Below are 27,429 nucleotides of genomic sequence, written 5' to 3' on the forward strand. Positions count from 1 at the left end.
AGGCACCACTGAGGAGCTTGCCAAGAGCACTGGCCTCTGCCCCACTCGCAATGCCTGAGGGACATGCAGCCTTGCAGGGGAAGGAAGAGGCACAGCAAAGAGCTAATTAGCGCATAAGCCCTTTGGATCAGCAAGCCTGCTGACTCAGTGCTAAGTCACAGACAGCACTGGGCTCCAGCAGCAGGGGGTATGTGTGACAGAGCCAGCTCAGGGCAGCACTTCTTTGCAATACTCTGCATGAAGCCCCTGGCAGAGTCTCCCTCTTTAGGTGCCAATCCAACTGGAAGGGATGTCAGTGGAAAGAAGAGATGTGAGGAAAGTAAAGTTCCTGTCTGGAGGCTGTGCAGCAAGAGCGGAGGCAGCTGTCCCAAGGCTAAGAGCGTAACTCCCTTTCTTCTCCCACAGCCTCTACCAGCGCAAGGGGCTGGAATCGTCTCTGTGGGGAGGGCAGTGTCCCTTCTTTCTCCCACAGTCTGAGAGGAACATATCTTCCCCTCCTTTAGTCGGGGCAAGAGACCAGCTCCAGTCCTCTTCCATTTCCTAGGCTGGAGCTGGGGCCAGTAACAGATCTCTTGTGCATCAGTCAGGGCTCCCAAGGCAGGATGTCTCCAGCTCTCAGGAGAACTTCCCACCTCCCCTATTACAGGCTACAGATCTATTTTGAAAACAACTGAAGAGTCCTATACTAGGATATGTAATCTCAAAAGCTGTAACAGTAGTTGAAATTGTCATGCAGCAGCACCAGTACTACAGGCTAACAAAGCTTTGCAGCCTGTTAGGCAACTGGATGGAAATACACAGCACTGCCTTCTATTCCTAGCTCCTTTTGCCTCTTTCCTCACATTCCTTTGTGAGACAACTTTTTCTTTATAATAATAATAATCAATTAAAAAAAAATACTTCACAACCTTTCTGAAAAACAAGACAATCTTAAATTCTCTTGTTTCTTAAACAGTTCTAAGACAGACGCAAATCACAGGCAGTGAACATGTACAGTAGTCCAAACCCCATGGTAAAGATTTAGAACACAGCTCTAACACTTGGACATGTAAGATCTACAGTCATTGGCAATTCTCCTACAAAGGAAACACAAAATATTCCACACTATATTGTGAACTTGATAATGCTAATATAAAATTGTCCCAAGTAGTTGATATTGGCACATGAAAATAAAGCAAACTGCAGCAGAACACATGAAATTAATGCACTTCCAATGTAATTCCAACCAGAATAGCATAAATCAGCATGGGCATGAAATTCTTGGCTGTCTTGTTTGACATAAGCGAAGCAGAAATTATGTGTTGTTGCAGGTGCTTTGCAAGCAAACATGACACCTAGCTGATTGTTAACAGATGAACTTTTTTTCAAAGGCAAATGAGTGAAAGGAAGATCTTCAAGCTGACTAACAAAAAACCCAGGTGGAAGTAGTTATGACTATCCCTGGGATTGAGCAGTCAGAAGCTATTGCATTATGTTCGGATGGCACTGGAAACAGGCTGCTCTTACTGGGGCTAGGAGCAGCCTCCAGCAGGCATGTGAAGCATTTCTGATGCTGACAGCCACTTCCAGCTGGGCCAGGCACTGTGCAGCTCAGCATGGGCAGCTCCATTTGGCTCATACATTTTAAGGAATTACTAAATGTGCATCTTATCCTGAAAGCCACAGAACACCTGCAATTTATACTCCAGGAAAACTGCAGAGTTCCTTGCCCCTTAAAGCCAAATTCTGAAATTATATGATCTATAGTATTGTTAAGCAAATTGACTATTTAATTTTCCAAATGTAGGGGTAAAAGTCTCTATATCATTTATACAGAGTCCCAAATGTGTAAAATACCTTACTGAAATTAAAGATGGATCGATCCCCCCTGCTGCAGGTCCCTTTTACTTTTGAAGATATGTTTCACACAAAATGCAAAGCATTCAGGGCAGTCAAACAACCTTTGCAGGTTAGAGCAGCAGAGGAAAAGAAGGGGTCAGAAGAAAACCACAGAATCACAGAACTGTAGGGGTTGGAAGGGATCTTGAAAGATCATCGGGTCCAACCCCCCTGCCAAAAGAGGTTCCTTAGAGCAGGCTGCCCAGGTCGGTGTCCAGACGGGCCTTAAATATCTCCAGAGAAGGAGACTCCACAACCTCCCTGGGCAGCCTGTTCCAATGCTCCGTCACCCTCACCATGAAGAAGTTCTTTTGCATGTTGGTGCGGAACTTCCTGTGCTCTATCTCGTGACCATTACTCCTTGTCCTGTCCCTGCAAACCACTGAAAAGAGGTTGGCCAAATCCCTCCGTCTCCCACACCTCAGGTATTTATACACATTGATGAGATCCCCTCTCAGTCTTCTTTTCTCCAGGCTGAACAGACCCAGGTCTCTCAGCCTTTCTTCATAGGGAAGATGTTCCAGGCCCCGTATCATCTTTGTGGCCCTCCGCTGGACTCTTTCCAGGAGATCCCTGTCTTTCTTGTAGCAGGGAGCCCAGAACTGGACACAGTACTCCAGGTGAGGCCTGACCAGGGCAGAGTAGAGGGGGAGGATCACCTCCCTTAACCTGCTGGCCACACTCGTTTTAATGCACACCAGGATCCCATTAGCCCTCTTGGCCACAAGGGCACAGTGCTGGCTCATGGCAAACCTGTCGACCCCCAGGTCCTTCTCCTCAGAGCTCCTCTCCAGCAGGTCATCCCCCAGCCTGTACTGATACTTCAGGTTGTTCCTTCCTTAGTGCAGGACTCTACACTTGCTCATGTTAAACCTCATTTGGTTTCTTCCTGCCCATCTCTCCAGCCGGTCCAGGTCTCACTGAATGGCAGCACAACCTTCTGGCGTGTCAGCCACTCCTTCCAGCTTTGTGTCATCGGCATACTTGCTGAGGGCAGACACTATTACCTCATCAAGGTCGTCAATGAAGATGTTGAACAAGACCGGACCCAGCACCAACCCCTGGGGAACACCGCTAGTTACAGGTCTGCAGCCAGACTCTACACTGCCAGTCACCACTCTCTGAGCTCAGCCAGTCAGCTGGTTCTCAACCCACCTTACTGTCCTCTATCCCTATCCCACACTTTCTCAGCTTTGCTAGTAGGATGTCATGGGAGACAGTATTGAAAGCCTTGTTAAAGTCAAGGTAGATGACATCCAGCACTCTCCCCTCATCTACCCAGCTGGTGATGCCATCATAGAAGGCAATGAGGTTGGTCGAGCACAACTTCCCCTTGGTGAATCCATGCTGGCTACTCCTCATAACCTTCTTCTCTTCCAATTGCTTGGAGACAGCATCCAGAACAAGCTGTTCCAACACCTTTCCAGGGACAGAGGTGAGACTGTATTTTCCCGGATCCTCCTTCTTGCCCTTCTTGAAGACCAGAGTGACATTGGCTATCCTCCAGTCTTCAGGCACCTCACCCATTCTCCAGGACCTTTCAAAGATGATAGAGAGCGGTTCGGCAATCACCTCTGCCAACTCCCTTAGCACACGTGGATGCATCCCATCAGGACCCATGGATTTGTGTGCATTGAGCCCACTCAGACACTCCCTAACCACTCCCTTGTCAACAAGGGGGGAGATCTCCACTTCCCAGACTTTTTCTCCTCCCTCCAGGTTTGAGGAGTCCCCTTGAAGCAAAGACTAAAGCAAAGAAAGCATTCAGTATCTCCGCCTTTTCAGCGTCTCCCGTTACCAGGACACCCACCTTGTTCATCAAGGGACCCACATTATCCCTAGTCTTCTTTTTTCTCTTTACATATTAAAAAAAAAAAAAAAAAACAACCACCTTTCTTATTATCTTTTATCTCTTTTGCAAGCCTCATCTCTAGGTGGGCTTTAGCCTTCCTTGTTGCGCCCCTGCAGGCCCTGACAACACTCCTATACTCCTCCCAAGAGGACAGGCCCTTTTTCCACATTTCATAGACCTTCCTCTTCCTTTTGATCTTATTGATGAGCTCCTTGCTCATCCACGCAGGTTTCCTGCCCCCCTTCCTCGATTTCCTACTCTTAGGGATGCACCGATCATGAGTTTGGAAGAAACGCTGTTTAAATTTAGCCCAGCTACATTTACCATGCACCCTTGCCTTCTAGCAACCTTATCTATACCTTATAATAAAATTTACCAACTTGATTTAGAAACTAATTACTGCAGATTTAACTGATATGCTCTTCATAACAGATAAATATAAAAATAACAGTCTAAAATATAAAAAGGGATCCTTGACTTGGGTGAAACATCTTGTAGTTTGTTTGTTTTCTACTGTTTTTGGTGTGTGTGTGTTTTTCCCCTTCTCGATTCAGTTGCCGTTCTGAAAAACTTCTGTATAAATCATTCCTTGCAAGTCCACCCTCCTTAACTGCAGGCTGTTTTCAGGAGACAGCAGTATCTGTAGCTGCCAGACTAGGGAAAAAAAAAAAAAAAAAAAAAGGAGAGAGAAAGAGAAAAAAGCTATAGAGAAACAGCCTAGGCTGTTCCTGGATTTGATCAGAAATTGCCTCTCAGCATTGACACACAACACTATTTTCAAGAAAAACATGAATAAACATGTGCATAAACTTTTGACTCAGAGCAATGCCACACTAGTTCTGTGATCCATCAGATCTTAGAAGATAAACATGATGAGATGTGGTCAGTTCTTGCTGGGAAGGCTTCCAAACAGGAACTTAAAAGCTGCCACTAGTTGGTGATTGAGTAGATAGCACTCTTCTTTCTGTGTATTTGCTCCCCATGGCCAGCAGTGTTGCAGAGAGCACTTGCTCTCAAGTTAGACAGATGTAACTAGACTGAGAAAGACTGGTCAGAAAATAAGAGCTCTGAAGTTTTGTTCTTCCATTTTGTGCTAGGGAAAAAAAAAAAAAAAAAAAAAAAAAAAAAGGAAAAAGGGAAATCTTTAAATATTTGTTGAGGAACTCCTGCCCAAGTGTAGTCCCGCGCCAAAGGTCACTGGAAATTACTACACAGACTTGTTCCACAGGATGGTCTCCAAACCAGATTAAGAGCACTCCCATTTCTCTGTCCTGTCCTTCTGATGGCATGTGGACAGACACACACATACACACACACAAGAAAAACACAGGGCAAGATGACCCCGGCTCCCTTCAAACACAGGTATTGTCACCCGCTGCCCCAGGGACACTTGGATTGCATGCACAGCCCAAGGGCTGGGTGAGTTGAGGATGATGAAGAGCTGATGATGGTCTTGGGAGAAGAAGGATCTCAGTGTTATTCTCTCAAGTACAGTTTGGACCTGGGATAATGCCATGCTTTTTTCTTTATAGGAGTATGAATTATTAACTTTGGTACCTGGGCCAAAGTCCATCTCATCTCACCTATTCCCAAGTAATATTGACTGCAGAGCACATTAAATATCTTCAGTACCAAATTGCTGTGTATTATTGCCATGCACTGCAAAGCAGCTGCTATTTTTCAGGCCAGAGACATCAGCTTCTCAAGGTTTTCTTTGTTACTTAGTCCTACAAATGACTGCACAAATGAATTAATAATGCAAATGCAGGGCAATAGCGTGCCTATGACCAACTCCAGGATCAAAGTCTGTACAGACTGGCTACATAATGTATTCCCCACTGAAGGGTGCTGTCCAACGAGCAGTACTATGTGGTTGCCAAAAGGAGCCTGTTCATCAGTTCAGGTGTCCATAACGTGCTGCACTGGATTGTGCCACTTTTGTTTAACGGACCTAGAAGTACTGTGGTGCATAAAAGGGAAATAAAGATTGCAGAACCTCAGCTGATGTAATTGTTAATGTTATGTAACTCCTTTCTCCTGAAAAGGTAAGGTGGATTCAGCAAGACCTGTCTAGTTTCCCGTACAAGGTAAAATCCTTCTCAGCCCTCTCCCTGATCATCTCTTTAACTCTGCAGAGGCCCCTACCACTGAAATAGGAGGATATGGAGATCTTCTAGAGGTTCCTCATACTTGGGAAGACTTAACAGTGAAAAGCACTCCACCAGCACATACCAGAGAAGTGTTGGGGAGTCCCTCCACCCTTTGCTTCACTCCATCTTCTCCCCAGGTAGCAGGAGGGATGAATGTTTCCTGTGAGAAAGGAGAAACCAATGCCAAAGCAAAGGGGGTGAAAGCATGAGAGACCAGCAGCTCTCCACAGAGGGACAGAAGAACAGAGCCACGAAGATACAACCTTTGTTGTAACCACAACTGGAATTGTCTTAATGGAGCCCTGCCTAGGACTAGATGTCCTCATAAAATCAGGACGGTCTCACTTCTCAGCAGTTCTTCAGTAATTGGCAGGGATGTCATCTGACATCTCTAAACCATAACCCTAATTTTCTGCAGGCTGGGCGAAACCTGGGATTCTATCAATTATCCCACACAATTTGGGTTAAAAGATGGCAACACTGGAGCACTTAAGGAAGCCACTATCCATCTAGGGTTATCTGATGTTTCCCAGAATTGTTAAAAATGAGAGGTACTCACTGGATTTTTTTAAGACTGTTTTGTTCATATCAATTGGCAAACCAAACTTTGCCTGCGGTAACAATTTTTAGGACTCCTCATATTTCCAAAACAAATTAGGAGGTTTTTAGAATAAAACAAAACAAACAAACAAACAAAACAGCCACAAATCTATTAATCTATTTTTAAGTTGCCTTTATTAATTTGCCCTCATTAGGTAGTGGCTTTAACAGGCCAGAAGAATTTGAATGGATGTATTTGTACAGTGTGGTTGACGTACCTAACTGTCTAATCAACAATGTAAACATAAGTATCTCATTAAAATACAGAAATTTATATTACTTTCATCTCCTACACTTCACCACTTCCAATATATTTCTGAACTGCATTTTATGTTAGGAGACAACATTCCTGCCCTAGTGTACAAACCTTTGCATGGTTGTGCTTCTTTGCTGTTGACAAAGCTTCTGGTTTACAGAGGATTTGTCATGTAATTTAAAATAAAGACCTACAATATTTTTTAGTCAAGCAATCACTAGAAATCCTCAGTGAATACGAGGGTTGTTTTTTTTTTTGCAGTTCTATGCCTTACACAAAGTTTGGACTTGTGTGCCCTTACTTGGATGCAGCACTGCTTGCATAGATTTTTTACTTACATTGCACAGCTCTCCATTCTGTTCTTGATTGATCTGAGATTTTTGGCAAGTCATTTCACCACTGTGTGGTTCTGCCTCCTCCTATCTGCCTGCTGTGTCCAATCAGCTTCTATAAGGGCAGTGACCGTTTCACACTCCCAGCTTGCAGTACCTGTCTCTGTTAGATCTAATTTATTTTCTCTTGATAGACTAATAATAACATTAACGTTCTGAATGATTAGTTTTGTTTTGTTGTGTTTTGTTTAAGGATAAATTCCTTAAATTTCCAACTACATTGGAAAAATAGAGACAATTCTACTGGTAAACCACACATATTCAAATAGATCCTTTCTTTCTGAAAAGCTAGACAGACTTTAAATAAGGTAAGACCCATGAAAATGGAGCACACATGATGAAAATACAGTCACTACTATTGTAAAAATCATCAATTTCCTGTTATGCAGCATAAAGCGTTATGCACTTTTTTTCCCTATGCTGAAATTCACTGAGGTGGTTGGGACAAGGTGGATAACTCCCTGTTGCGGACATGTGAATAAGTTCATTTTGCAAAAGATTTTTAGAATCTGGAAGCTATTCATAGAGTTTAATAACAAGGATAATATTAGTGTCTAGAGAGATATATGTGAAGACTTCTGTTTTAATGTCTCAGCTGCAAATCACTTTCCCAGGAGCACTCTCCTCACAACATGCAGACACAAAGGGAGGAATTCTGCTGTTCACTGAAACCAGGTCCTACAGCAACTGGTGAGGAAGTTGCTTACTGCTTAGTGGAAATTTACCTAATATTAACCCAGCAGAACCCTACCAGACCTGTGCATTTTTCTTGGGAAATGTAGCAGACCTGTGTCTCTGCTACATTTCCCAAGAGAAAAAAAAATAATAATAAAAAAAAATATCAATTTCTCCAACTTTTTATTCAGAAACATTAATTTTATTACCCTTCAAACACATACACAAACATCAATCCCTATCAAGGCAAAGCAGCTGTTACACTTCTGCAAGTCAGATTAACTGTACACAAAACTCTACAATATTTCACACATATTTAAAGGAGACTTTTTTAATTTTATGGGTTCATCTGTTCTGAAGAGTACTTCAGTACATACGTACCACAGGCACAACATAAAAACTCAGTATAAATACAAATCCAGAAGACCTTTTAATTGGTATTTTAATTACTGACTTTTAATTTTAATTAAGAAAACCCAGTATCTTGATTTTACTTTATTTTTCCCAACAAAACCTCTAGTGCTCTACTGCATTCTTTTCCTTAAGTCTTTTATGGTATTTTCACTGGAAAATGACCAAATAGAATGAGTGTTGAAAAGGCGCTTTTTACTGGCTTATCAGAAATTCCAGTAATTCTTCTAGAAGTTTATGGGGAGGGAAATGTTCTTGCACAAGTAAACGGAGCAGATAAAAAGAACAACTAAATCGTTCAGGAAACATATTCTCTGCATATAGCACAGCTAAGGGTTTTTGAACAGCCTTCACTACCAATGGCTGTATCAGAAAGACCAGGAGACAACAGACCAGTGCTGCCAGTAGCAGAAGCTCCATGTTAGTTATAACTGGATATTTTCTCTTAATCCTATTGCTTGACTTCTATCTGCTTCACAGCTTATATCACTAAGACCAAATATTGTCAATTAGAGGTACAGATCCTATGTTAAAATGATACAGAATATGCCCAGTAACTATTGCTAAGAAAGTTATTATGGCCAACTCTGAATTTAACGTGAATACTTACTTATATTGCCATAGAAACTAGACTCCCAACTTGAAATTGTCACGCTAGTTGCTATAACAAAAAGGCAGTTCCACTCACCAAAAGGTTTCAGACTTTACACAAAGAGACAACAGTCAGATAAAACAAACCCACAGTGAAAGAAAAATCAGAAATACCAGTAAAACACGAATTGTCAACGTAACAAACAGCAGTCACAGCACACCACCTAATACTGTCAAGTACATGGTTGGTATCCTAGCACAACTGAGTTTTAAGGTGAGTTTTTGCAGAAAAATAGTGTAGCGGCTCTGCAAGTAATTACTCTTTACCTAGCCACAGCCCGCGGCAGTTTACATTGTAAAGGTGTTCACCTCCTGCCCCAAGCTGCCTGAAGGGTTAAACAGCTGCTGCCTTTACCACTCCACCAGGATTGAACTCAAACGATGGGAGCGTACAGGTGCCCTAGGAGGTGAAGTTTGCAACAGGCCTCTGCAGTACTTTGAAACAATAAAAGCTGCTCTTAGAAAAATAGAAGCACAGAGAATTAAAATCTATCAGGTCTAATCCTTGTTTATACTAATGTACCATTTTGGAAGCATGAGAGTCTTACAAGACATTTATTAATGCTGATTTAGTACAAAGAAGGACTTAGTAAGAAAACATTAGAAACTAATACAGCCATTTCATTTAGTACTACTTAAAGAACTATCCACATGAATGTAACAAATTAGATAATACTCAATGTAACTCATGAATAGGGTATGAATAGGCCCTTTCCTTAGTTTTCAATCTGAATTTAAAATCAAGAAAACAGAAAAAAAATGTGTGTGCTGTAAGAGCTTACAAGTGAAAATCATGTCCTGAAATGGAATTGATGCCCTAATTTTGTTCCTTTTCAAGATTTTAGCACGTGTTAGGTATGGCTTATAAAAAGTATATATTTTATCAGTTGCAAGGAAATATGTAGATTAACTCATGATTGACATGAACAAAACAAAGCTGGAAGGTTGTTGTTTTTTAGCAAAAACAAAATATGAGACAGAACAAGTGATAGCCTGCATTTTATTTTGACAAATGCAAGGAAAACGTGATATACAAAGTTATGAAGATTAAATAGGTGAGTAATAAAAGATGACTTGTGCCTGTTTCCAGGAAGGATTTCCACTCTGAAACACCCATGTTACATTACTACAACTACAGAATTTACTTGCTAGCATTCAGTGTCAAAAATTTTGCTCATCACTTTCCTACTGTTATTTTCCAGTTGTTTGGCTGCTTCCCTAGATCAGAGGTAACAGAAGTAACATAGTGTTGGTGGTATGCACTACTTCTGAAGGCCAATGGCATCATTATCTTGCTAGTATCAGAGTGGGGATGCAGAAGGTGAGCCAGAGAGGACAAGGTGCCACCTCAGAGCAAGGGACCCTGCATGGAGCTCTGCCATAATGGGGACTAAACACTACCTGGTATACCAAGGTAGTATGCAACTGGTATGCAATTGGACAGGATGCTAGATAATCTCATCCAGACTTTTTTTTTTTTTTTCCCCATGAGAGGTTGGATCTGATGATCTTTTGAGGCCTCTTCCTACCTGGGTTGTTCTATGACTCCGACTGACACACAAATACGAAAGTCATCTTGGGTATTCCTTTCAGCCATGGGTTTCTCTTTCCCATTTCTCAGGGTGCACCATTGTTTCACCCAACCTTGGTGAAAACTTCAGACAGGAACATGGATGGATTAAGAACAACTCATGATTTCAGCTAAAGAAGAAGGAACAGTAATTATTCATTGGAACGAGTCAATTGTAGCGATCTTGGAGGGCTAGCTTTAGCCTAGCTTCAGATTTCAATGGATTTTGAGGCATTAAGGGAGCTCTATGAAATGCATATGCCCTGTGCTCATTTCTTAATGCTGGAATCTCCCTGGGACTGTGTAGTCTCAAATATGACAAAATGTGACTTCTAAAACAGTAATATTTTAGTTTAATAACCTCTTTATTTTTATTTTTTCTCATGGGATTTTCTCTCCCACCTTTTACATTCTCCATTTTGTACCTTGTTTTATTTCCTTTCTTCCTGAGTTCACATATTGTGGAACTAACCAAAGACCTCCAGGAGAAACATCTGAAGTTGATAAGCAGAATGAAAAGGCATTACTCATATATTAATAATCATAAAATATATATGAAAGAGAAGACACCTGGCAGAGCCATGTTGAGCACAACATACTTTTGATGAAACTGTCTGGATCCAACCAATCTGCATGTACTGACTGAGAATTCAGAAATAATGCATTTGTCATTCATTTACATGTTGTAAAAAGGGTAAACACATGGCAGACATATACAAACTACAGCCTTCTGTCAAGTAAGCTTCTAGTGAAGAGTCCAAATTATGGATAGGATGTGTGAATAAATAGGACTTTAGGGTAACATTACAAGCACATTAAAACCATAAGAAAAATCTGGTTTAGAGATTATCAATTACAAATTAGATTTTTTGTACAGTTTAGGAATGATAGATCAACTTCCTTTTCATTAAAAACCCTTCACTGTCTTCCTTTCCTTTTGCTTCTCTGCCATTTCACTTTCCACTGTGGTAGCTTCAGCTTAGACTGAGCAACGCAAATGGCCTGCAAGAAAGACTTGCATCTTCTTACTGGGTAGATTTCCATGGGGTTGAAAGAATGCTGATTTGAACTAATTAGGTATGTTGAAGAGATCCTGTAACAACAGAGCCATTTTGTGCATTCCAGAAATGGGAAGATGACTTGGGCTCACAGCCCTTGTAATTTCAGAAAATTCAGTTAAGGACAGCATTGCAATGACATTCAGCAATGAAAACTGGAGATAGCCACATTGCTACTAAAATCAATACCTTCAAATTCTGCACAATAGACTGCACCTGCTTAGGTAGGCAGCATTCAATCACATTTCAACGTTTATGATGATTTCATTTGCTATTGCAGAACATTGTACAATACTGTACACCAGAGTAAGTGGGTTCACTGTATTTTACACAGATGCATCAAAACATGTATGAAGAATACACTACATTAGTACTGAAGCCCATAATAGTAATTAGAATATTACTTCCTAAAAGGAACACTGCACAAAGCCTTATGAATTTTCAACCTACTGATATAAAGTCCTACCTACAGCTCTCAAAAGTAGATGTATATGAATACATCTTTATTTATATACATAATATTATATTCTATATTTATATTACTTATTAAATAACTTAATGTTTATTTATTATTACTATTATTATATATATTTATATTTATATACATGATATATTCTAAAATTATATTTATTTATACTTATTTTTATATATATTTATATTTACTTATATACATAATATTATATTTTATATTTATAAGCATGTATTATATATATGGAAGAAAAAAACTTTTTTCCACGATGTTAGCAGTCAAGGAATAGCACTCTGTCCTCAGACCCTTGCCTTTGCACTCTCCAGAAAAAAAAATACAAATACAAATAAATAATAATCCCTTTTTATTTGTTTATACCACTATGATGAAGAGAAGAACAAGAAACATCTGCTTCCAGCAGCACTTTCATTTCCATTGCCCTTTCTAAATCAGAGTTATGACCACCTCCTCATATAAATCCCTTCTGAAGGAGCACTTTTTCTATGTATACACTTCTTTTATACAAAAAAAATGTAGTTGAATAATTAATCAACACTTGCCATGAAAGGAGCTCCTCATCTGTTAGGCACAAGGAGAAAATCATGAGCTCTGAAAGCACAAGCTCAGAGTCTGTGTCTTTCTTTAAATGCTGAATTAATGCAGGTGGGGTTACAGCAGGCAGTCAGACGCAGTTCTGCCCACTCATACCAGTGCGTTTGTTTGATGTCAACAGTATCAGCAGATGCACAGGTGTGAGTATGAGATGAACTTAAGTATATGTGACTCAACAAAACTAAGCAGAGTACTCTAATTATTTCATTTCTTCAAGGAAATGATGCACTAATAAAGTCATGGCCCCATCCTTTAATGGCACAGTTGCAATTCTCAAAGAAGGGAAAAGACTGATGAATGTAATTCTATTGCCAGTGTACACACAGAGTTCCTGACATGAAACATCACCATCTCTCTGGAGGAGCTGAAGAATAAATCACTAGCTACATGAGTCAGAAGTCACTTTGAATGGTCTTTAAATTAAGATGGACAAGCATAAGAATGACATAAAGTAATGGTAAAAAGAGAAGTCTGAATTTAGTTTCTAGAGCTAGTTAAATCCTAAGGATCACAAGTTAGAAAAAGAATAGGTCAGAAGTTGGTCCATTTTTTTTTTTTTTTTTCAAAGAATATCTTTACATTTTGTACCAGAAACGCAACCATGCAGTTTTTCATAATTCTTTGGATTTGTTCTCTCTGCAAGACACTTACGAATTCTTTTTGTTCAGGAAAATCATGCAGATCACTATTGTAAAATATTTTTATTTATATTAGGGAGGAAAATTTTATACAACATTCACATCTTAGAAGATCGTATATATGGATACCCAGGGAGAGAAAACACACAAAAAGACAATCTGTATGCACAGAGTATTTTAATAAATATAGGAGAGAATTATTGGTGAACTTAAATAAACGAGTAAGTTTCTTAAAAATATAACTAAACATATGAAAATATGTATGAAAAGGTCTGTAAGAACATACTAACGTTTTAACTAGCTTACATGCTATTTACACATGCAGAGCAAAACTTTGTAACAACAAAGTATTACTATACTTCTCTGTTGTAAAGCATGTCAGGGACTTAAGAAAATGAAAGCTAACTGTAAGCTAGGTTTTAATTGTGAAATTCACAGATGAAGTAATTAAAAATAAATATATATATATATATTTAAAGGATACAAGGCCTTTTTCACTAATCACTAAATCCCTTAGCCATAAACCACTGGGTGCTGGGACACTCTTCCTTGGAAACCAATGCCACCACTACCAGAAATAGGCTGTGGGGGAAAGTGGACCTGTGGTCTGCCTAAGCACAGCCACTCTAATCCTAATGAGGGTCCAAATCTTCTCCTGACTGAGAAAGCACTTGCAAATATGCCTAAGTCCATTTACAGTTGGCAAAACACTTTAGCATATGCTTACCGTTAAGTAAATGATTAGACTGAGAAAATAAAACTGGTTTTAATTCCCTGCATTATGTGCACTAAATCCTTTTTTGCATAAGAAGCTAAAGTATTATGGGTTGATGCTTAAAGTTTGGAGATTTAGAATCAAATCAGAGACAGTAGAGAGAGTCAACATGAAGAGTAAGCGCTACTGAATTCAACATGTAGCTCCATATGGTCATACAACTAGTTAGCTACTTCAAAAAGTAAATTAAACTCTTCAGTTAGTCAGAACACCTGGCTACTTAGCATGTCCAAACCATTCTCCTTCAGGAAGAGGTGTGTCAGGCAACAGCTACAGGACAAAATCTGAGCTCTGAAATTCATGTTTTCAGACAATTTGTTGGCATTCTGATGAGCAGTTTATAATTCTATGCAAAAAAACAAAAACAAAAAACAAACAAACAAACAAACAAAAAGAACCCGATTTATGCAAGCTGTATTGGAGACTGTGCACATCATAGACCTGTTCTGCCTACTGATGGGAATTCCTGGAGAAAGATACTGCGGATCTGAGACAGCAGTGATGAACAGGGAGTAGAACTCGAGACAACATTGCTCCTCACATGACACTTAGTGTGATTACTTATCCAAATTAGGATGTCTTTCCTTAACACATTACTAGTTTTACAACTACGCATCTGTGCATCTGTGGGAAGATAGTACTTAATCGAAAATGTTCCACATGTAAAAACAACCACATTTGAAATGAAGAAGTACTTATTTCAGAAACTGTAAGAATCTGTTCTTCACCAGAGTGCGTAATAGTTCGTTATACATAGCGCTTGCAAATATACCTGAGCAATCAACTGCAATACTAAATTCTGTCCCTGGAATATTAAAAAAAAAAAAAAAAAAAAAAAAAAGGACTTAAAAGGATTTTGCAGAGAAAATCCTGTCTCCTCTATTTGCCATTGACTTTCATCTAAGCCAAGATTTCCCCCAATGTGTTTTAAGAGAATCTCTGTGATTCTGCTAACGGTAGCACAATCATAACAGTAGCACAATCACTAGCTTGCAACAAATAAATAAATTAATAAACAAACAAACAAACAAACAGAGAATAGTCACCAAAGAAAGTTTGTCTGTGAACTCTCACACCTAGGCTTTAGGCTTAAATGATAATAATAATAATAATAATAATAATAATAATAATAATAATAATAATAATGGTTTCTACAATGTCTTCTCCCCACACAAAGCCAGGCAATGATTTCCTGAATTAACTCCTTATTTACTGGGTATCATACTTACTGGAGTCCTACGTAAAATCATATTGTGGAACTGCTAATTAGTTTTTCAAGATGTTTGAAAAACATCCTGACAATATAGAGCAACTCTTACTTTATAAGACTGTTTTTTCTAAGATAACATTTTTAGCTCAAGATATTCAGCTCACATAGAACAGCAACATCCTCCTGAAGTTGTTTTAAAAGTATTTCACCTCATGACACAATAAAAGACAAAGTATTTCATTAAATCAGAAATGGTGGTCTTTAATCAAACACAATACAATGAAAAATCAAGAAAGGACCTTTATTTTATATAATTCCAAACAGCTAACCTAATATCTGTATACTAAATTAGCCAGTTCCTGATTTCATCTACATATGAAATTTCACTGCTGAATTACCAAAACTTTCAAACAAGAGAAACACTCATAGTCTCTTAAGCATCCCAGTATAAATAGTAGTGCTCTACCTCCACATTTCTCTCTGTGACTTCATTTCTAGGCAGCCCTGAAGAAGCAGCTACAGTCACATGGTGCATTCAAGGTCATACTATTTTAATTTACAGAGATATCATTGATAAATTATGTGGAAACAACGATAATGGAGTCATTAACCTTGTTCTGGCATAGTAAAGGTGTTTTATAATTAAAAGCAGAACAACGTTACAAAAACATATAATGATTTTACTGCCCAGCTTTTTCTCTCCTACATACTGCTGCAAAGTACTGTTGGGGAATTTATTACAGCGAGTAACGTGGATGTCTGCTGTCTGTGCTTTTTAACAAAGAGGTACAGAGATTAGACTGAATAATACTGAAGGAGGAAGGAGTGAGTCAGGTGATAAAATGCACAAAACATTGACTTTTTTTTAAACATAGGAAGTTGGATCCAGAAGGCCTCTCCCTTTGGCAAAGTAAAGGATGCTGGAGCACAAGAAAAATCATTCCAACCAGGAAGTCTCTCTCCCTCTAAGAATCTATGCAGAACTGTCATTTCTAAACATGCTGTCATCTGGCCTGTGCTTTGAGGACTCACATCAAAAGTGTGGTATGATAACGTACTGAAGTGAAACTCCTAACATACATAACCTAGGTGAAATTTAGAATTCATCCTCCACATCTCATTCAAGAAAACTGCAGTAATCCACAGACTAAAAGCCTGACTAATGTCCCTAATTTATGTATGACAGATATCTGTAGTAAGGATACACATATTAATGAATCACTGCTGATTGCTTTTACTTCAGATGAAATACTTGAAAAATACTGAAGAGGTAGGACAGAGGCTGTCTGATTATTATATGAAGGTTACCTGAAATTGGCATTAGTATAGAGAAGTATCTATAGCATATATCTGCAGACCAAAAAAGTAAGCACTTGAATAACTTGGCAGACAATGTACTGTTGTCTTCTTGACACTTTCAGTGCTGCCACTTTTTAATCCAGTTACAGTAAAACCACTCATGCTCAAACTGATACAGGGAGGCAACTACAGAGAAGGTTTCCTGGAGTTCGAGTATGACATTGTACTGCAAGGCAGAATTCATTATACTGCTCTCTAATCTCCACTTATCACATGAACTACTGTCTCCTTGCATCTTCTGACTATCATGACTATGATCTACAACATATTGCACTGCTTACCTAAAAGGACAGACAAAAAAAAATCATAGATCATATCTTTAGAGATTTGACCTTATGTAGATAATTGAATATATCACAAAGTACACTCTGAAGGCCTGAAAGTCAAACACTTCTATCAATTCTGCCTTCTTTGGATAAACTAATAACTGGCATATTTTTTCAAGAATTCAGAAATACCACAAATGTCCTTTAAACAATCTACTGTCAATTAAAGCGAGGAAGCTAAATTACAAAATTATGCCACGGCAACACTCCTGCATGTCCTCTAAGCAAAGGCTGCTAGCTATCGCTGTGGAGCACGCACGCCTCCGATGAATGGCATCAAAAACCTTCCCACTACAGAAATCCCCAAGTTTTGGAAGGCTGAGCTTAGCGAAGGGCTAAAAGGCATACTCGCAGCTGCTGCACCATCCCTGCCTGAGGGGCACCTACACAGAGCCTCGGATCCCAGCGGAGCTCAGGGATGCTGCTGTGGCAGCAGAAGGCTGACTCGGAGCACTGGCTTGCAGTTACCCCAACTCGGCTTAGTTTGAAGAGGCAAGAAACAAACACGTAAACAGCATCTGCGGCGTCTCTTCCCCGTGGACTTTCCTGGAAACGGACGGACCTATCCAAGCACTTCGGAAATAAATAAGAAGAAAATCGGAGAGGCGGGAGAGCTCTCTCCCGGAAAGTTTCCTCCTGCCTCTCCCTCCCACTTTCCCCCAGCTCCCCGCTCCCCAGGACCGCTTCCATCGCGGTTGGGCCACCGACAGGCGGTCGCTTCCACCAGGGACGGGACGCACGGTGCCATAACCCCCCCTCGAAGCCCCCTGGGACCCCCGCAGTCAGCTCCTGCACCCCGTGGGGGGAACAAAACCCGGCTCGGGAGCCGTGCCCTCGGCCCCGGGCAGCTGCAGGAGCCGCCGGAGGAGCGGCCACCCCCAGCCCCTGGGCGGCATGGCGAAGCGCTGTCACTGACGCACATTTAATTCGCCCGGCTGCGGGCACGGCGGAGCGCCGCTCGCACCCCCTCCATCTCCCCCTCCCGGCGGTGGGGAAGGGGAAAGTCAAACTGCAGCAGCAACAAAGTTGCTCCCCTCTCCCAAAGCTTCCCCCTCCAAAAAAAAAAGCTCCCCCCCAGACCCGCCCCCCCCACCCTCCCCCGAGGAGGGGGGCTGGGGGAGCCGCTGCTTTACCTTGCTTGACGCACTTGAGCCGGATGGGGTCCTTGCAGTGCTTGATCACGGCCAGCACATCCCTGATGGTGAGCCCGGCCACGGGGGTCTCGTTCACCTCCAGCAGCAGCTCCTCCGGCACTAACTTGCTGCCGCCCTCATAGGCCACCTTGCCGGGCTTCACCTCCCCCAGGTACGGGAACTGCCCGTTCTCGGCGCCCCCCTTCAGCTCGAAGCCCAGCTGTCCCTCCGGGTTCCTCACGATCACGATCTCGTGGACTCGGCTCGTCCAGTGGCTTTTCTTCTTCAAGCCCTTGGACATTGCCGTGGGGATGCTCTGCCCGACTCCCTCTCCGCTTGCTCTTTCTCTCTTCCCTCCCTCCCCCGTGGGCGCCGGGCTCCTGTGGGGCAGGCTCGGGGCGGCAGGGAAGGAAGGGCAGGAGGGCGGCAAGGAGGGCGCCGCGGCCCCGGAGGGGCGACGGAGCGGGGACGGGGAGCGCCTCTCTGCCCTGTCCGTCCGGCTGCCGGCGCTTTAGCTGATATCCATGGCAGCCGCGGCGGCCGGGACCCTGTGTGTGGATGTACTAGTTGTAGAGAAACTGGCAGCAGGGAGGGAGGGAGAGAAGGAGGGGACGGCCGCGGGGAGGAGGAGGAGGAGGAGGAGGAGCAGGGGTGTCGGTGCCGGAGCGAGGCGGGCGCTGCCTCAGCGCTCCCTCCTCGCCTGACCCGGTAGTGAAGGCCGAGAGAGAGGCTGCCTGGCACGGCCGGCAGAAGGCGGAGAGCGGCCGGGGCCGGGGGGCGGGCGGGCAGCCGGCAGGCAGCTCGCAGAGTCCCGCAGCCGCCCCGCTCCCCCGCCGCATGGCCCCGGCCGAGAGGGGGCGCCCGGGGACAAAATGGCGGGGGCTGCGCTGAGGGGGCCGCGCCCGGCAGCAGCTGCGCCGCACCCCTCAGTTGGGTTTGGGTCTCCCGTTGCCCCCTTCAGTGCCTCCCTCCAGCCCTCAAACACGGTCCCATCCCGGCCTGGCTTCAACCGCAGGGCTCCAGCTTGCGTGGGGCCGTGAGGGGCAGCACAGGGGTGGGGAGATGCCCACCCCTTGAGGTTCCCCCATATCCCTCAGCAGTGGCCGGGTTCAGGGACATCGGAGCCCTGCTTGCCTGGGCACCGTGAGGTTGCCACGGGCCGGTGGTGTTTAGGAAATGGGGTAATATCTGCCTGGGATCCTGAGGAAGAAGGATGGCGTGGAACGGGTGGACGGGTCAGAAGCTTGGCTTGTGACAAGGAAGGATCCAGTAACAGGCTTCAAGTAGTGGAGAGAAAAACAACAGACAGCCGTTTACTTCCAAGATGTCGATGTTAGGAATGTACACAGAGCGCTCAGTGGTTTCCCGTGCTGAGGTCTCGCACTTCAGATTATTGAGTTGTTCTATTGTACATGGGCGTGTTTTTTAATGCAGGTTACTGTGGTCACAAGAGACGGAAGCTAGTATCACAGCTGAGGTGAGCAATGAATACTGAAGAGGATGTAATGAAGAGAGGGGTGGTGGTGGTGTGCTTTCTATAAAATCTACGTATTGTCACCCGACAGGTTCTGGTCACCTTCATTCAGGGTGCCATCTGCTTGGCCTTAAACCCCAAATAACCTGTGCTGCCGAAGTGATATTTCCAACCCCAAGTGCTTCACTCTGCCTAAGCACTCGGAGGCAGGTGATACTGTAACCTGCTGCTCCTGTGCGCTCTCTGTTTAATTTGTTCTGTCATATGCCTAACACGTGTGCAAGCAGTGGAGTGTAGCAGTTGGCATGTATTACTGAGAAGTTTGCACTGCCGAAAAAAAAATAATTTCCATCTGAAGGGAAGATTGACAAAATACAGGCTGAGCAACCTCCTGACTTTGAGAAGTGTAGTTTGTGCTTCTGCAGAATACAGGAGTGATGAACGTATGAAAGCAAGGGTCTGCAGACTGGGTACAGAATGGGGGAATGTAGGAGAAATGTCATGTGTTGCAGCATGTGATTTAAAGCTGATCAGATATTTTTGAAATTTCAATTAAAGTGACTGCAATGAAATTTTTCACAAATTGTGTCTCTGTTTTCACTCTAGGTTCCTATGGAAACAGTCCTTTATGTGATCATGCTTGGCTGTGTCTCCTGTACTTCTCCAATAACTTCTGAAGCTGTTGGGTAGTTTCCACCAAATCTATCTCAAATATAATTAAGTTATTTCATGAAAATAGTCAGCCAGTAGAGCTGAGAGATCCTGTAAATGTCCCAAAGGCTGCAACACAAACTTACCTTTTATTAAACAGTGATTCATGTGGATGAGAGACTGCATAAATGTCTCAGTAATGACAAAAGTTTCAATTACAGTTCATTATGGATCTCAGTATAAATCTGTGGGAAACCAGAATTCTTGGGTTCATGTTCTCCCAGAATAACTTGTTTAATGTCCTCCAGTCAGAGGTAGGTGCAAGTGGAAGGGGTATATGAAGAGGGAAAGAGATAAATGAGAAATTACAAACGTCTGTATTCTGCAAGTCATTTCATCTGCTTTGTTGTATGGGCCTGGCCATAAAGCTCAGTATGACAGGGGCTTCACAAAACTGAGATTAAAGGGGGAAAAAAAAAGTAGAACGTACGCATAGAAATACAAGATCCACTAGGACAGACAGCTGAAGATGAGAAGGAAACTGAAGGCACTTGGAATGGGAAGGTGCGGAGAGGTTTTCACAGGGGGACAGAGATTACAGCAATGGTATCTTCTTCTGAATTCTTCTCTGAGGAGAGCCCTGCTGCTGCTAGGAGCAAGTTGTCTGGTTTTACAAAAGTCAGAAGAGATGGGACTGAGACTAAGGTACTTGGAAAGAAAGTAAGAGAGTAAGTAGACTTGTTTCTCTCTGTAGGCCTACCTTTGCATTTTGTCTTGCTATTTAGTGCAAAAGTGGGGAAGAAAGCAAATGGGTACAAATAGGAATAACAAGACATAACTCCATATCTTTCAGTTTCCTAAACGTTTCCCTAGTCTTTTCTTTGCCAAGTCCTCTGACCTAATAAAGCCTACTCTACCAAAGAGGTCACTGATTCGTGACTTAGAGTTTCTAGCCATTATGTTAGCATAGTATTGCACTTGTCAGCTTCTGGTCATTAAAATTAAATTTCTAAGAAACTCCATGCTTATCACAATATATGTACAACTCTAGGACATCTGCCAAAAATACAACTTTAAAAAAAATATGTCAGGAAGTGTGTCATTGATAGATGCAGTATTTCTGAGATATGAGGGAATGGAATCCTGTGGGGGGTTATTTTCCTATTTCTTGGGGGTCTCCAATAATTAATTGGTAAGAATTTATTAAGTGCTCATTACCAGTACAAGTCAGATGACATTAACAGTAGGTATTAGGTAGATGCTGTGCTAAATAACTGGTTGGCACAAAATCCTGTTTTAAAGGGCCTACAAGTCAGAGCATTTCCTTCTTAAAATATATTGTAGACAAATCAAGCTGCATGAACTATGTTTGTGACTACTAAGATACTTGTAATAGCTGTATTTTTATTTTTTTTTATTTTATTTTTTTTTAACTGGTAAAACCATATTATATATGGATAAAGTATTGCCATCAGATCTTCACTGGTTCATGTTCTCAGGGCTTAGGGTAGTAAAGACAGTAATGGAAATGCATGGTTTGTTTTCATCTTGATTTTAAAATATATTGTGATGAAATGAAACCTTATATAAGGTTCTTTTGTAGCAGCTACACTCAGATAACTTTATTTTGTCTTACAGTTATAGACCAGTAGCTGCACCGTCAGAGCAAGTATCCCAGTATGTGGCTGAGTGGGCAAGTTTTCAGATTTTCTTCTTGGCCCCTAAGGAGCCTGAAAATAGCTGTGTGACTCTCCAGGATCTTTTTGTTAGTCCTTTCCATTGGGTTTCAACCCAGAAGGGCATGAGCCAGTCCCAAGTGTGAATGTAATAGTGTCAAATACAAGGGATTTCCTATGGGTAATAGTAACAATGGCATATAATGAAACACGTCCACCAAATACAACACAAACGCCTTTTATTATTCTTTTAAATCTGAGCCTGTAAACACAGAAGCCTGTAAGTCACTAGACTTTGGGGAGTAAAGCTGAACCCGTAAGTAAGCTGAAGTGTGAGACGTTGGTAAATACATGTATGTTGTAGCTGGAAAGCAATCCTTACACGAATGCTATGGTGACAGAAGAAAAATGAAACTGAATTCTACCTGTGTTTTAAGTATGCCCTGTTTTCAGATAAGTGAATTTCCTCAGGTGAAAAATGATTTATTACATGTGCCAAAGGGAGATATATATATATATATCTGTTACCTATAATTATTTATGCAGCAATAGAGTTCTCTTATCTTGTGATTGTGTTTACAATGTTGGACTTGAACACAAAATATATAAAATTTAATTCTATGGCACGTACTTCTTGTGTGACTGGATGCTAACTTTTCCATCTCTTATTTTTTCAATTTTAAAGTAAGCATAATACCTCTTTCCTTTCACTGTTTTCTGTTTAGTATGTCAACTGCCCAACGGCCCTATTCGTACATGAAGCTTGTAGACACTAAAAATAACCTCCACCACAGGACATAAGTTAATCTAGGTCCTGGGTATAATTCAGAAATTTAAATCCAAATTCAAAGGAAAAAAAAATGCCTTAGTTGCCTAAAAAAAGTTGCAATAGCTAATGTTGCCATTGGTAGAGCTCCAGAGTCTCTTAGCTGCTTTAGCTTCCTTTTTCTGGGAGCTTTAAATGTTCTTCTTAGGATCCCCAGTCCTTTATTTCCTTGGATAACAGAATGAAAATTCCTAATCTTTGCAGTTGCAAATTTCAACAAAAAGTCACAAAAAGTTTATTATGTTATTAAATACTGCCTCTCATGTCTTTTATGAGCCTTGTTTTGCAATAGTATCATTACTAATACAATTCTTTCCAAATTCTGGTTTCAGATTCTGAGAACTTTTGTTTCAGAAAGGCTAAAACATCAGACTCTTTATGTGAAAATTTTTCTTTCCCCAAGTCCTTCAAGTTTTGAGTGTGTTCATGGAAAGCCCACCTATTTGTTTTGCTACATAACCAAAGAAGAATTAAAAACAAATTAGGCCAAAACCATCCATAGTTTTAGCCATTTTTGCTTCAAAATAGACTTTTATTTATTTAATTCTAGACTTCAAAATTTTGTAAAACACATAGCTGGTTAGAATAGAAAGTCATGGGAAATACTCAACATTCTCAACCTCGTAGAGGATTTCTGTTGTGGCAATAGCTCTTGCAGAGGTCAAATCTGATCAGTTTTGGATGTGAAGGAAATCATCTCTTTGACTCTACTGAAAAATAAGTGCAACCTTCAGAAGGGAAGGAGAGATGAAAGAGAGGGCTTCATCTGCATAGTATAGTTTACAATGAGTTTAAAAGATTGCAGGAGACATTTTGTTCTTTCCTGATTTTCTTTGCATTGGTATTTAAATGTGATTTTTTTTTTCCTTGAAAAACCTTGATACTATATACTTCCTGTGCTGGTCTTGCTAGATGCTCAAGAGTCGATTAAGGTGAGACAAAGAAAACTTGTTGGAGGTAAAAAACTTCCCCAAGTACCAAGTTCTGGGAGAGGAGCTATCAAAATGAATTTGGTAAGTTCCATTAAAGTAAGTAAACAATGGTCTCTTTCTACAAAAATACAAATTTAAATTGCATACCAGTAAACGCCCACAAAAGGAGACAGTGGAAGACAGAAACAAAACTGCACAGAATACCCTATCAGAAAATAATCCCTTAAATTTGGCCTGACACTAGAAAGATAGCAAAAGTACAAATATCTGTTACTGTGAATGTGAGAAATGCACAGCTCACACTGTGAATTACTGCTGCTGAAACCCTCGCAGCACACAGCGCCTGGGTGGCAGGGATTCTGAAGAATATGAAATTAAGTGGCCTGATAACTGCATGTGTTTGGAATGAGTACTTCTCTCTCCATCACTGTGGCACTAGTTTGTGTGCTTGGCTACCTTAAATTACCCCATACCAACTGGTAAGCCTCACTGGAAAGCACTAAGCATTACTGCACTGAATAATGTTGATTAGCCTGTATCTTGCACTGAATTTGAATTTCCATTATCTCCATTTTCCTTTATAATATTTAGTATTAAATGATTTATCTTACAATTAAAATATCTGTAAAAATTTACTTAACTGTCTGAGATGATATCTTAGATTAACAAACTACAAAAGACCTAATCTGTGAATTCATTTTTCCTTGTTATTTGCATTTTCATTTCCTTTGGATTAGACTGAAATGAGGCTTTCCTCTTTCATGTCTATAATCAGTTTCATTTTACATTTCATATGAACTAACAGTACTGCTGAGATTGATCTCACAACGTAGCTGGGAAAGAAGATGAATATTGTATGAACTTATGAAAGATAAAATGAAAGCTTATTATTCTAGGAATGTTTTGTTCATGTTCCCCATAAAACCGTGACAGCATGTCCATTCAGAACCTTATTTTCACATCTCTCTCATCTCTTACAGAAATCATCTTTCCATGTCAAAATTCATGTGCTTAATTTGATTGCAAAGGCTTTTTGTCATGAAAGTTAATAAATACTTCTGAAGTTAGGAGTATCATATTTACACACAGAGATCAATATGGAAATTTATAGAAGGTTACATATTTTGTAGATACATTTTCATAAAAGAAAAGCATGATGCAGTAAGCATTTTAGAGAAAATAACTCTAACAATACATGCACAATTTCATCCAGTGCGTGTAACTGCTTAGCAGATGAGCATGAACAAAACTTTGCAGAAAAGACTTACACTTTGGTCAGTTTAGCAATGTGAGTAGTACTGAAGCATTGAACAGGCCAAATTCTCAACTTTCTTTACCTTAGCAAGCCTAAAGCTTTGTAGAACTTAGTTGGGTGAGGGTTATGTCTCATTCCCATCATGCTACCAAACTTTTAAGTTCATTAGATTTGCTGAATTGTGCTGCCCCATTCCATCTGGAAGGACAGTGTGTCCCCTGCCAAGTGGGCAGTTAGAGGGTGCTGAGGATCAGGATCCCACTAGTCCATACCCCCTACCATGGATGCTTTTCACAGCTGCAAAAAACATTCAGATTGCTTCCAGAAGCTGGTTGTGTTGAAAGGCTATCTAGTCATGGATATATATTGAGGTAGAAGTCTTGTCACACTGAGGTGAGTGACAAATTCAGAGGTTCATTCTGGAGTGCTATATAAGTACCCCAAAAATTGAATACCAGGGTTAATGTAAAGACTGATAACCCTACACCTGCCCTACACCCAGTGTGATCTCCAGCTGATGTGGCAAAAAAAGCATTCAAAACACCATACCTTTGCAAAGCATCCTCATAAGGAATAATCACTGAGATTTTTTTCAGTTTTGCCTACATTGTTTTAGAATTGGTGCATGTGTGATTACAAGCATGTGATAGGCTCTGCTATGGAATTGGGATATGTTAAACAAAAGTGCATTCAAAGAGGCTGAATTACGTTATTGTGCAGTTTTGGCATTGTTCTCAGAATATGGCTTCATGTTCAGTCATGCTACTATTGTACATTTAACTCTATAAAAACATTTCTTCACAGGTATTTGCAACAATAATAACTCACAGAATGGGACTGCATTATGTTGCCATTCACTGATGCTGAATGGCCATTCTCAAATGACTTTTTAGAAGAAAAAAAAAAGAAAAAAGAGGGCTGTCTTCAGCTGATACAATGACCTAAATCTAATCTAATCTAATTTGAAGATAGAAGATTCAATCAAGATTTTTGTCTTGTAAATTGTAAGTCAAGTCCATGGTATCTAAGAGTATCTGGTGCAATACCACAGAACCTTGGTTTATCCTGGGGAAAACTCAGATGAGCAGTTGCACTATGAAGAAGTCTGCCTCACCCTCCTGAAACAAGACAGGCACCATTTACCTCCTACTGCACAGTTGAGAGATCTATGTTACCATATAGAGAATTAAAACAGACAAAAAAGTTTCAAAAGTCAAATGAGTCTGATGTTGTCTTTGGAAATGTATTTGCATGTGCTGGGAGGAAAAGATATTGTATTTTATCATTGCCTTGTTATGTGATAGCTGGAAATGAAAGAAATACTGTGTTCACTAGACTGGCAGAGGCGTTGAATTTTTTATCACTATTCAAAGTGAAAATGGTTCTTACTAACTGATTGTGTAGCTATAAACATACATTAAAAAAAAGAAACAGATTGCATATGCAATTAACTTATGCTGGAAATTTCCTGTAGATTATTTAATTAATCTGAGATACTTCTTTTGAGGGCAGGCATTTTGTTTTTGTTCAACTTAAATGTTTGAATTCTCATAACCTTCATGCCATGATCATATTTTGTTCTCATAGATATTCTTTATTTGCAGGTCTTCTTTCTTGTCATAGCCAGGGTCTCTATTGCTGTCTCTGAAGACCTATTCTTTTGTCCTTATCAGTTAGTGTTTTATAAATCAGTGCCTCTGATTCATAGCTCTCCTGCTGAGACTTGATGTTGCTTACTCCATTGTTTTTCACCCCAAAGTTATTAAAGAGGTAGTGAAATAAATACGAACATACCACCAGATAAATAAAGATGTATTAAGATTTTGAAATGATTTTTTCCTTTCCTTTCCTTTCCTTTCCTTTCCTTTCCTTTCCTTTCCTTTCCTTTCCTTTCCTTTCCTTTCCTTTCCTTTCCTTTCCTTTCCTTTCCTTTCCTTTCCTTTCCTTTCCTTTCCTTTCCTTTCCTTTCCTTTCCTTTCCTTTCCTTTCCTTTCCTTTCCTTTCCTTTCCTTTCCTTTCCTTTCCTTTCCTTTCCTTATAGGGTGGAGAAGAAAAGAAAAAAAAAAGTATTGTCATCAGAAAAAAAAAAAAAACTTCTAAAAGAATCAAAGGGCTTCCTAAAACACCATCTTGTTATATATTGATTTGGGATGTGCCTTGTTTTCCCTTCAGCCTTTGACTTGAATGATCTTCCAGGTTGATAATTGCTTGCATTTCTCATAGGACTTCTTTTATCCATGATGTACTTGGTCATTCTCCGAGCACTAGTCCAAAGAGATATCAGGTAATATGGGTAAAAGCTGGCAGGATCACATCACTCCAAGATGACTTTCTAAGCACATATAAGAATTTGACGGTGGTTGAACATTGGAAGTGGTTGTTTACAGAGGTTTCAGAGTTTTCGTCTTTGAAGATACTCAAAACCTAGCTTGTTTTTACAAAACCAGTCCTGAGCATCCTTCTATGAGCAGGGTTGGGTGGACTAGGTAATCTCCAGAGGTCTTGTGCAGCCTCACCAGCTCAGTGATCCTGTGTGAGCAGAGGCAACAGAACATAAGTCTCTGTGGTTCTACCACCTAACTCTGCTCATTGAATCACAT

At 40.8% G+C, this 27,429-nt stretch overlaps 1 protein-coding gene and 1 long non-coding RNA gene across 11 annotated transcripts in view; one reads left to right on the plus strand and one right to left on the minus strand.

Moving 5' to 3' along the window:
* MAGI2 (membrane associated guanylate kinase, WW and PDZ domain containing 2) overlaps window positions 1–18,710 on the minus strand; it is a 768,619-nt gene extending 749,909 nt beyond the window's left edge. For 5 of the 9 annotated variants that reach the window (XM_084532025.1, XM_084532024.1, XM_084532023.1 and 2 more), the window contains exon 1: window positions 18,016–18,708. In XM_084532025.1, the coding sequence (XP_084388151.1) occupies window positions 18,016–18,316 (301 nt within the window). In that variant the 5' untranslated portion in view covers window positions 18,317–18,708. Of the gene's footprint in view, window positions 1–18,015 lie in introns of all 9 variants that reach the window. The other 4 variants (XM_084532022.1, XM_084532020.1, XM_084532027.1 and 1 more) reach the window with 2 other exon arrangements.
* Window positions 18,711–18,842: 132 nt separating this feature from the next.
* Window positions 18,843–26,658, plus strand: LOC311442649. 2 transcript variants are annotated; one of them, XR_014696791.1, is made up of 4 exons: window positions 18,843–19,492; window positions 20,096–21,817; window positions 23,555–23,655; window positions 25,634–26,658. It is a non-coding gene; the product is annotated as an uncharacterized lncRNA (long non-coding RNA). The 2 variants fall into 2 exon arrangements; XR_014696792.1 differs by having other exon boundaries at window positions 20,096–20,868.
* The last annotated feature ends 771 nt before the right edge of the window (window positions 26,659–27,429 follow it).

Source organism: Aythya ferina (genome assembly GCF_964211825.1).
Source record: "Aythya ferina genome assembly, chromosome: 1".
Classification (NCBI taxonomy): Eukaryota; Metazoa; Chordata; class Aves; order Anseriformes; family Anatidae; genus Aythya; species Aythya ferina.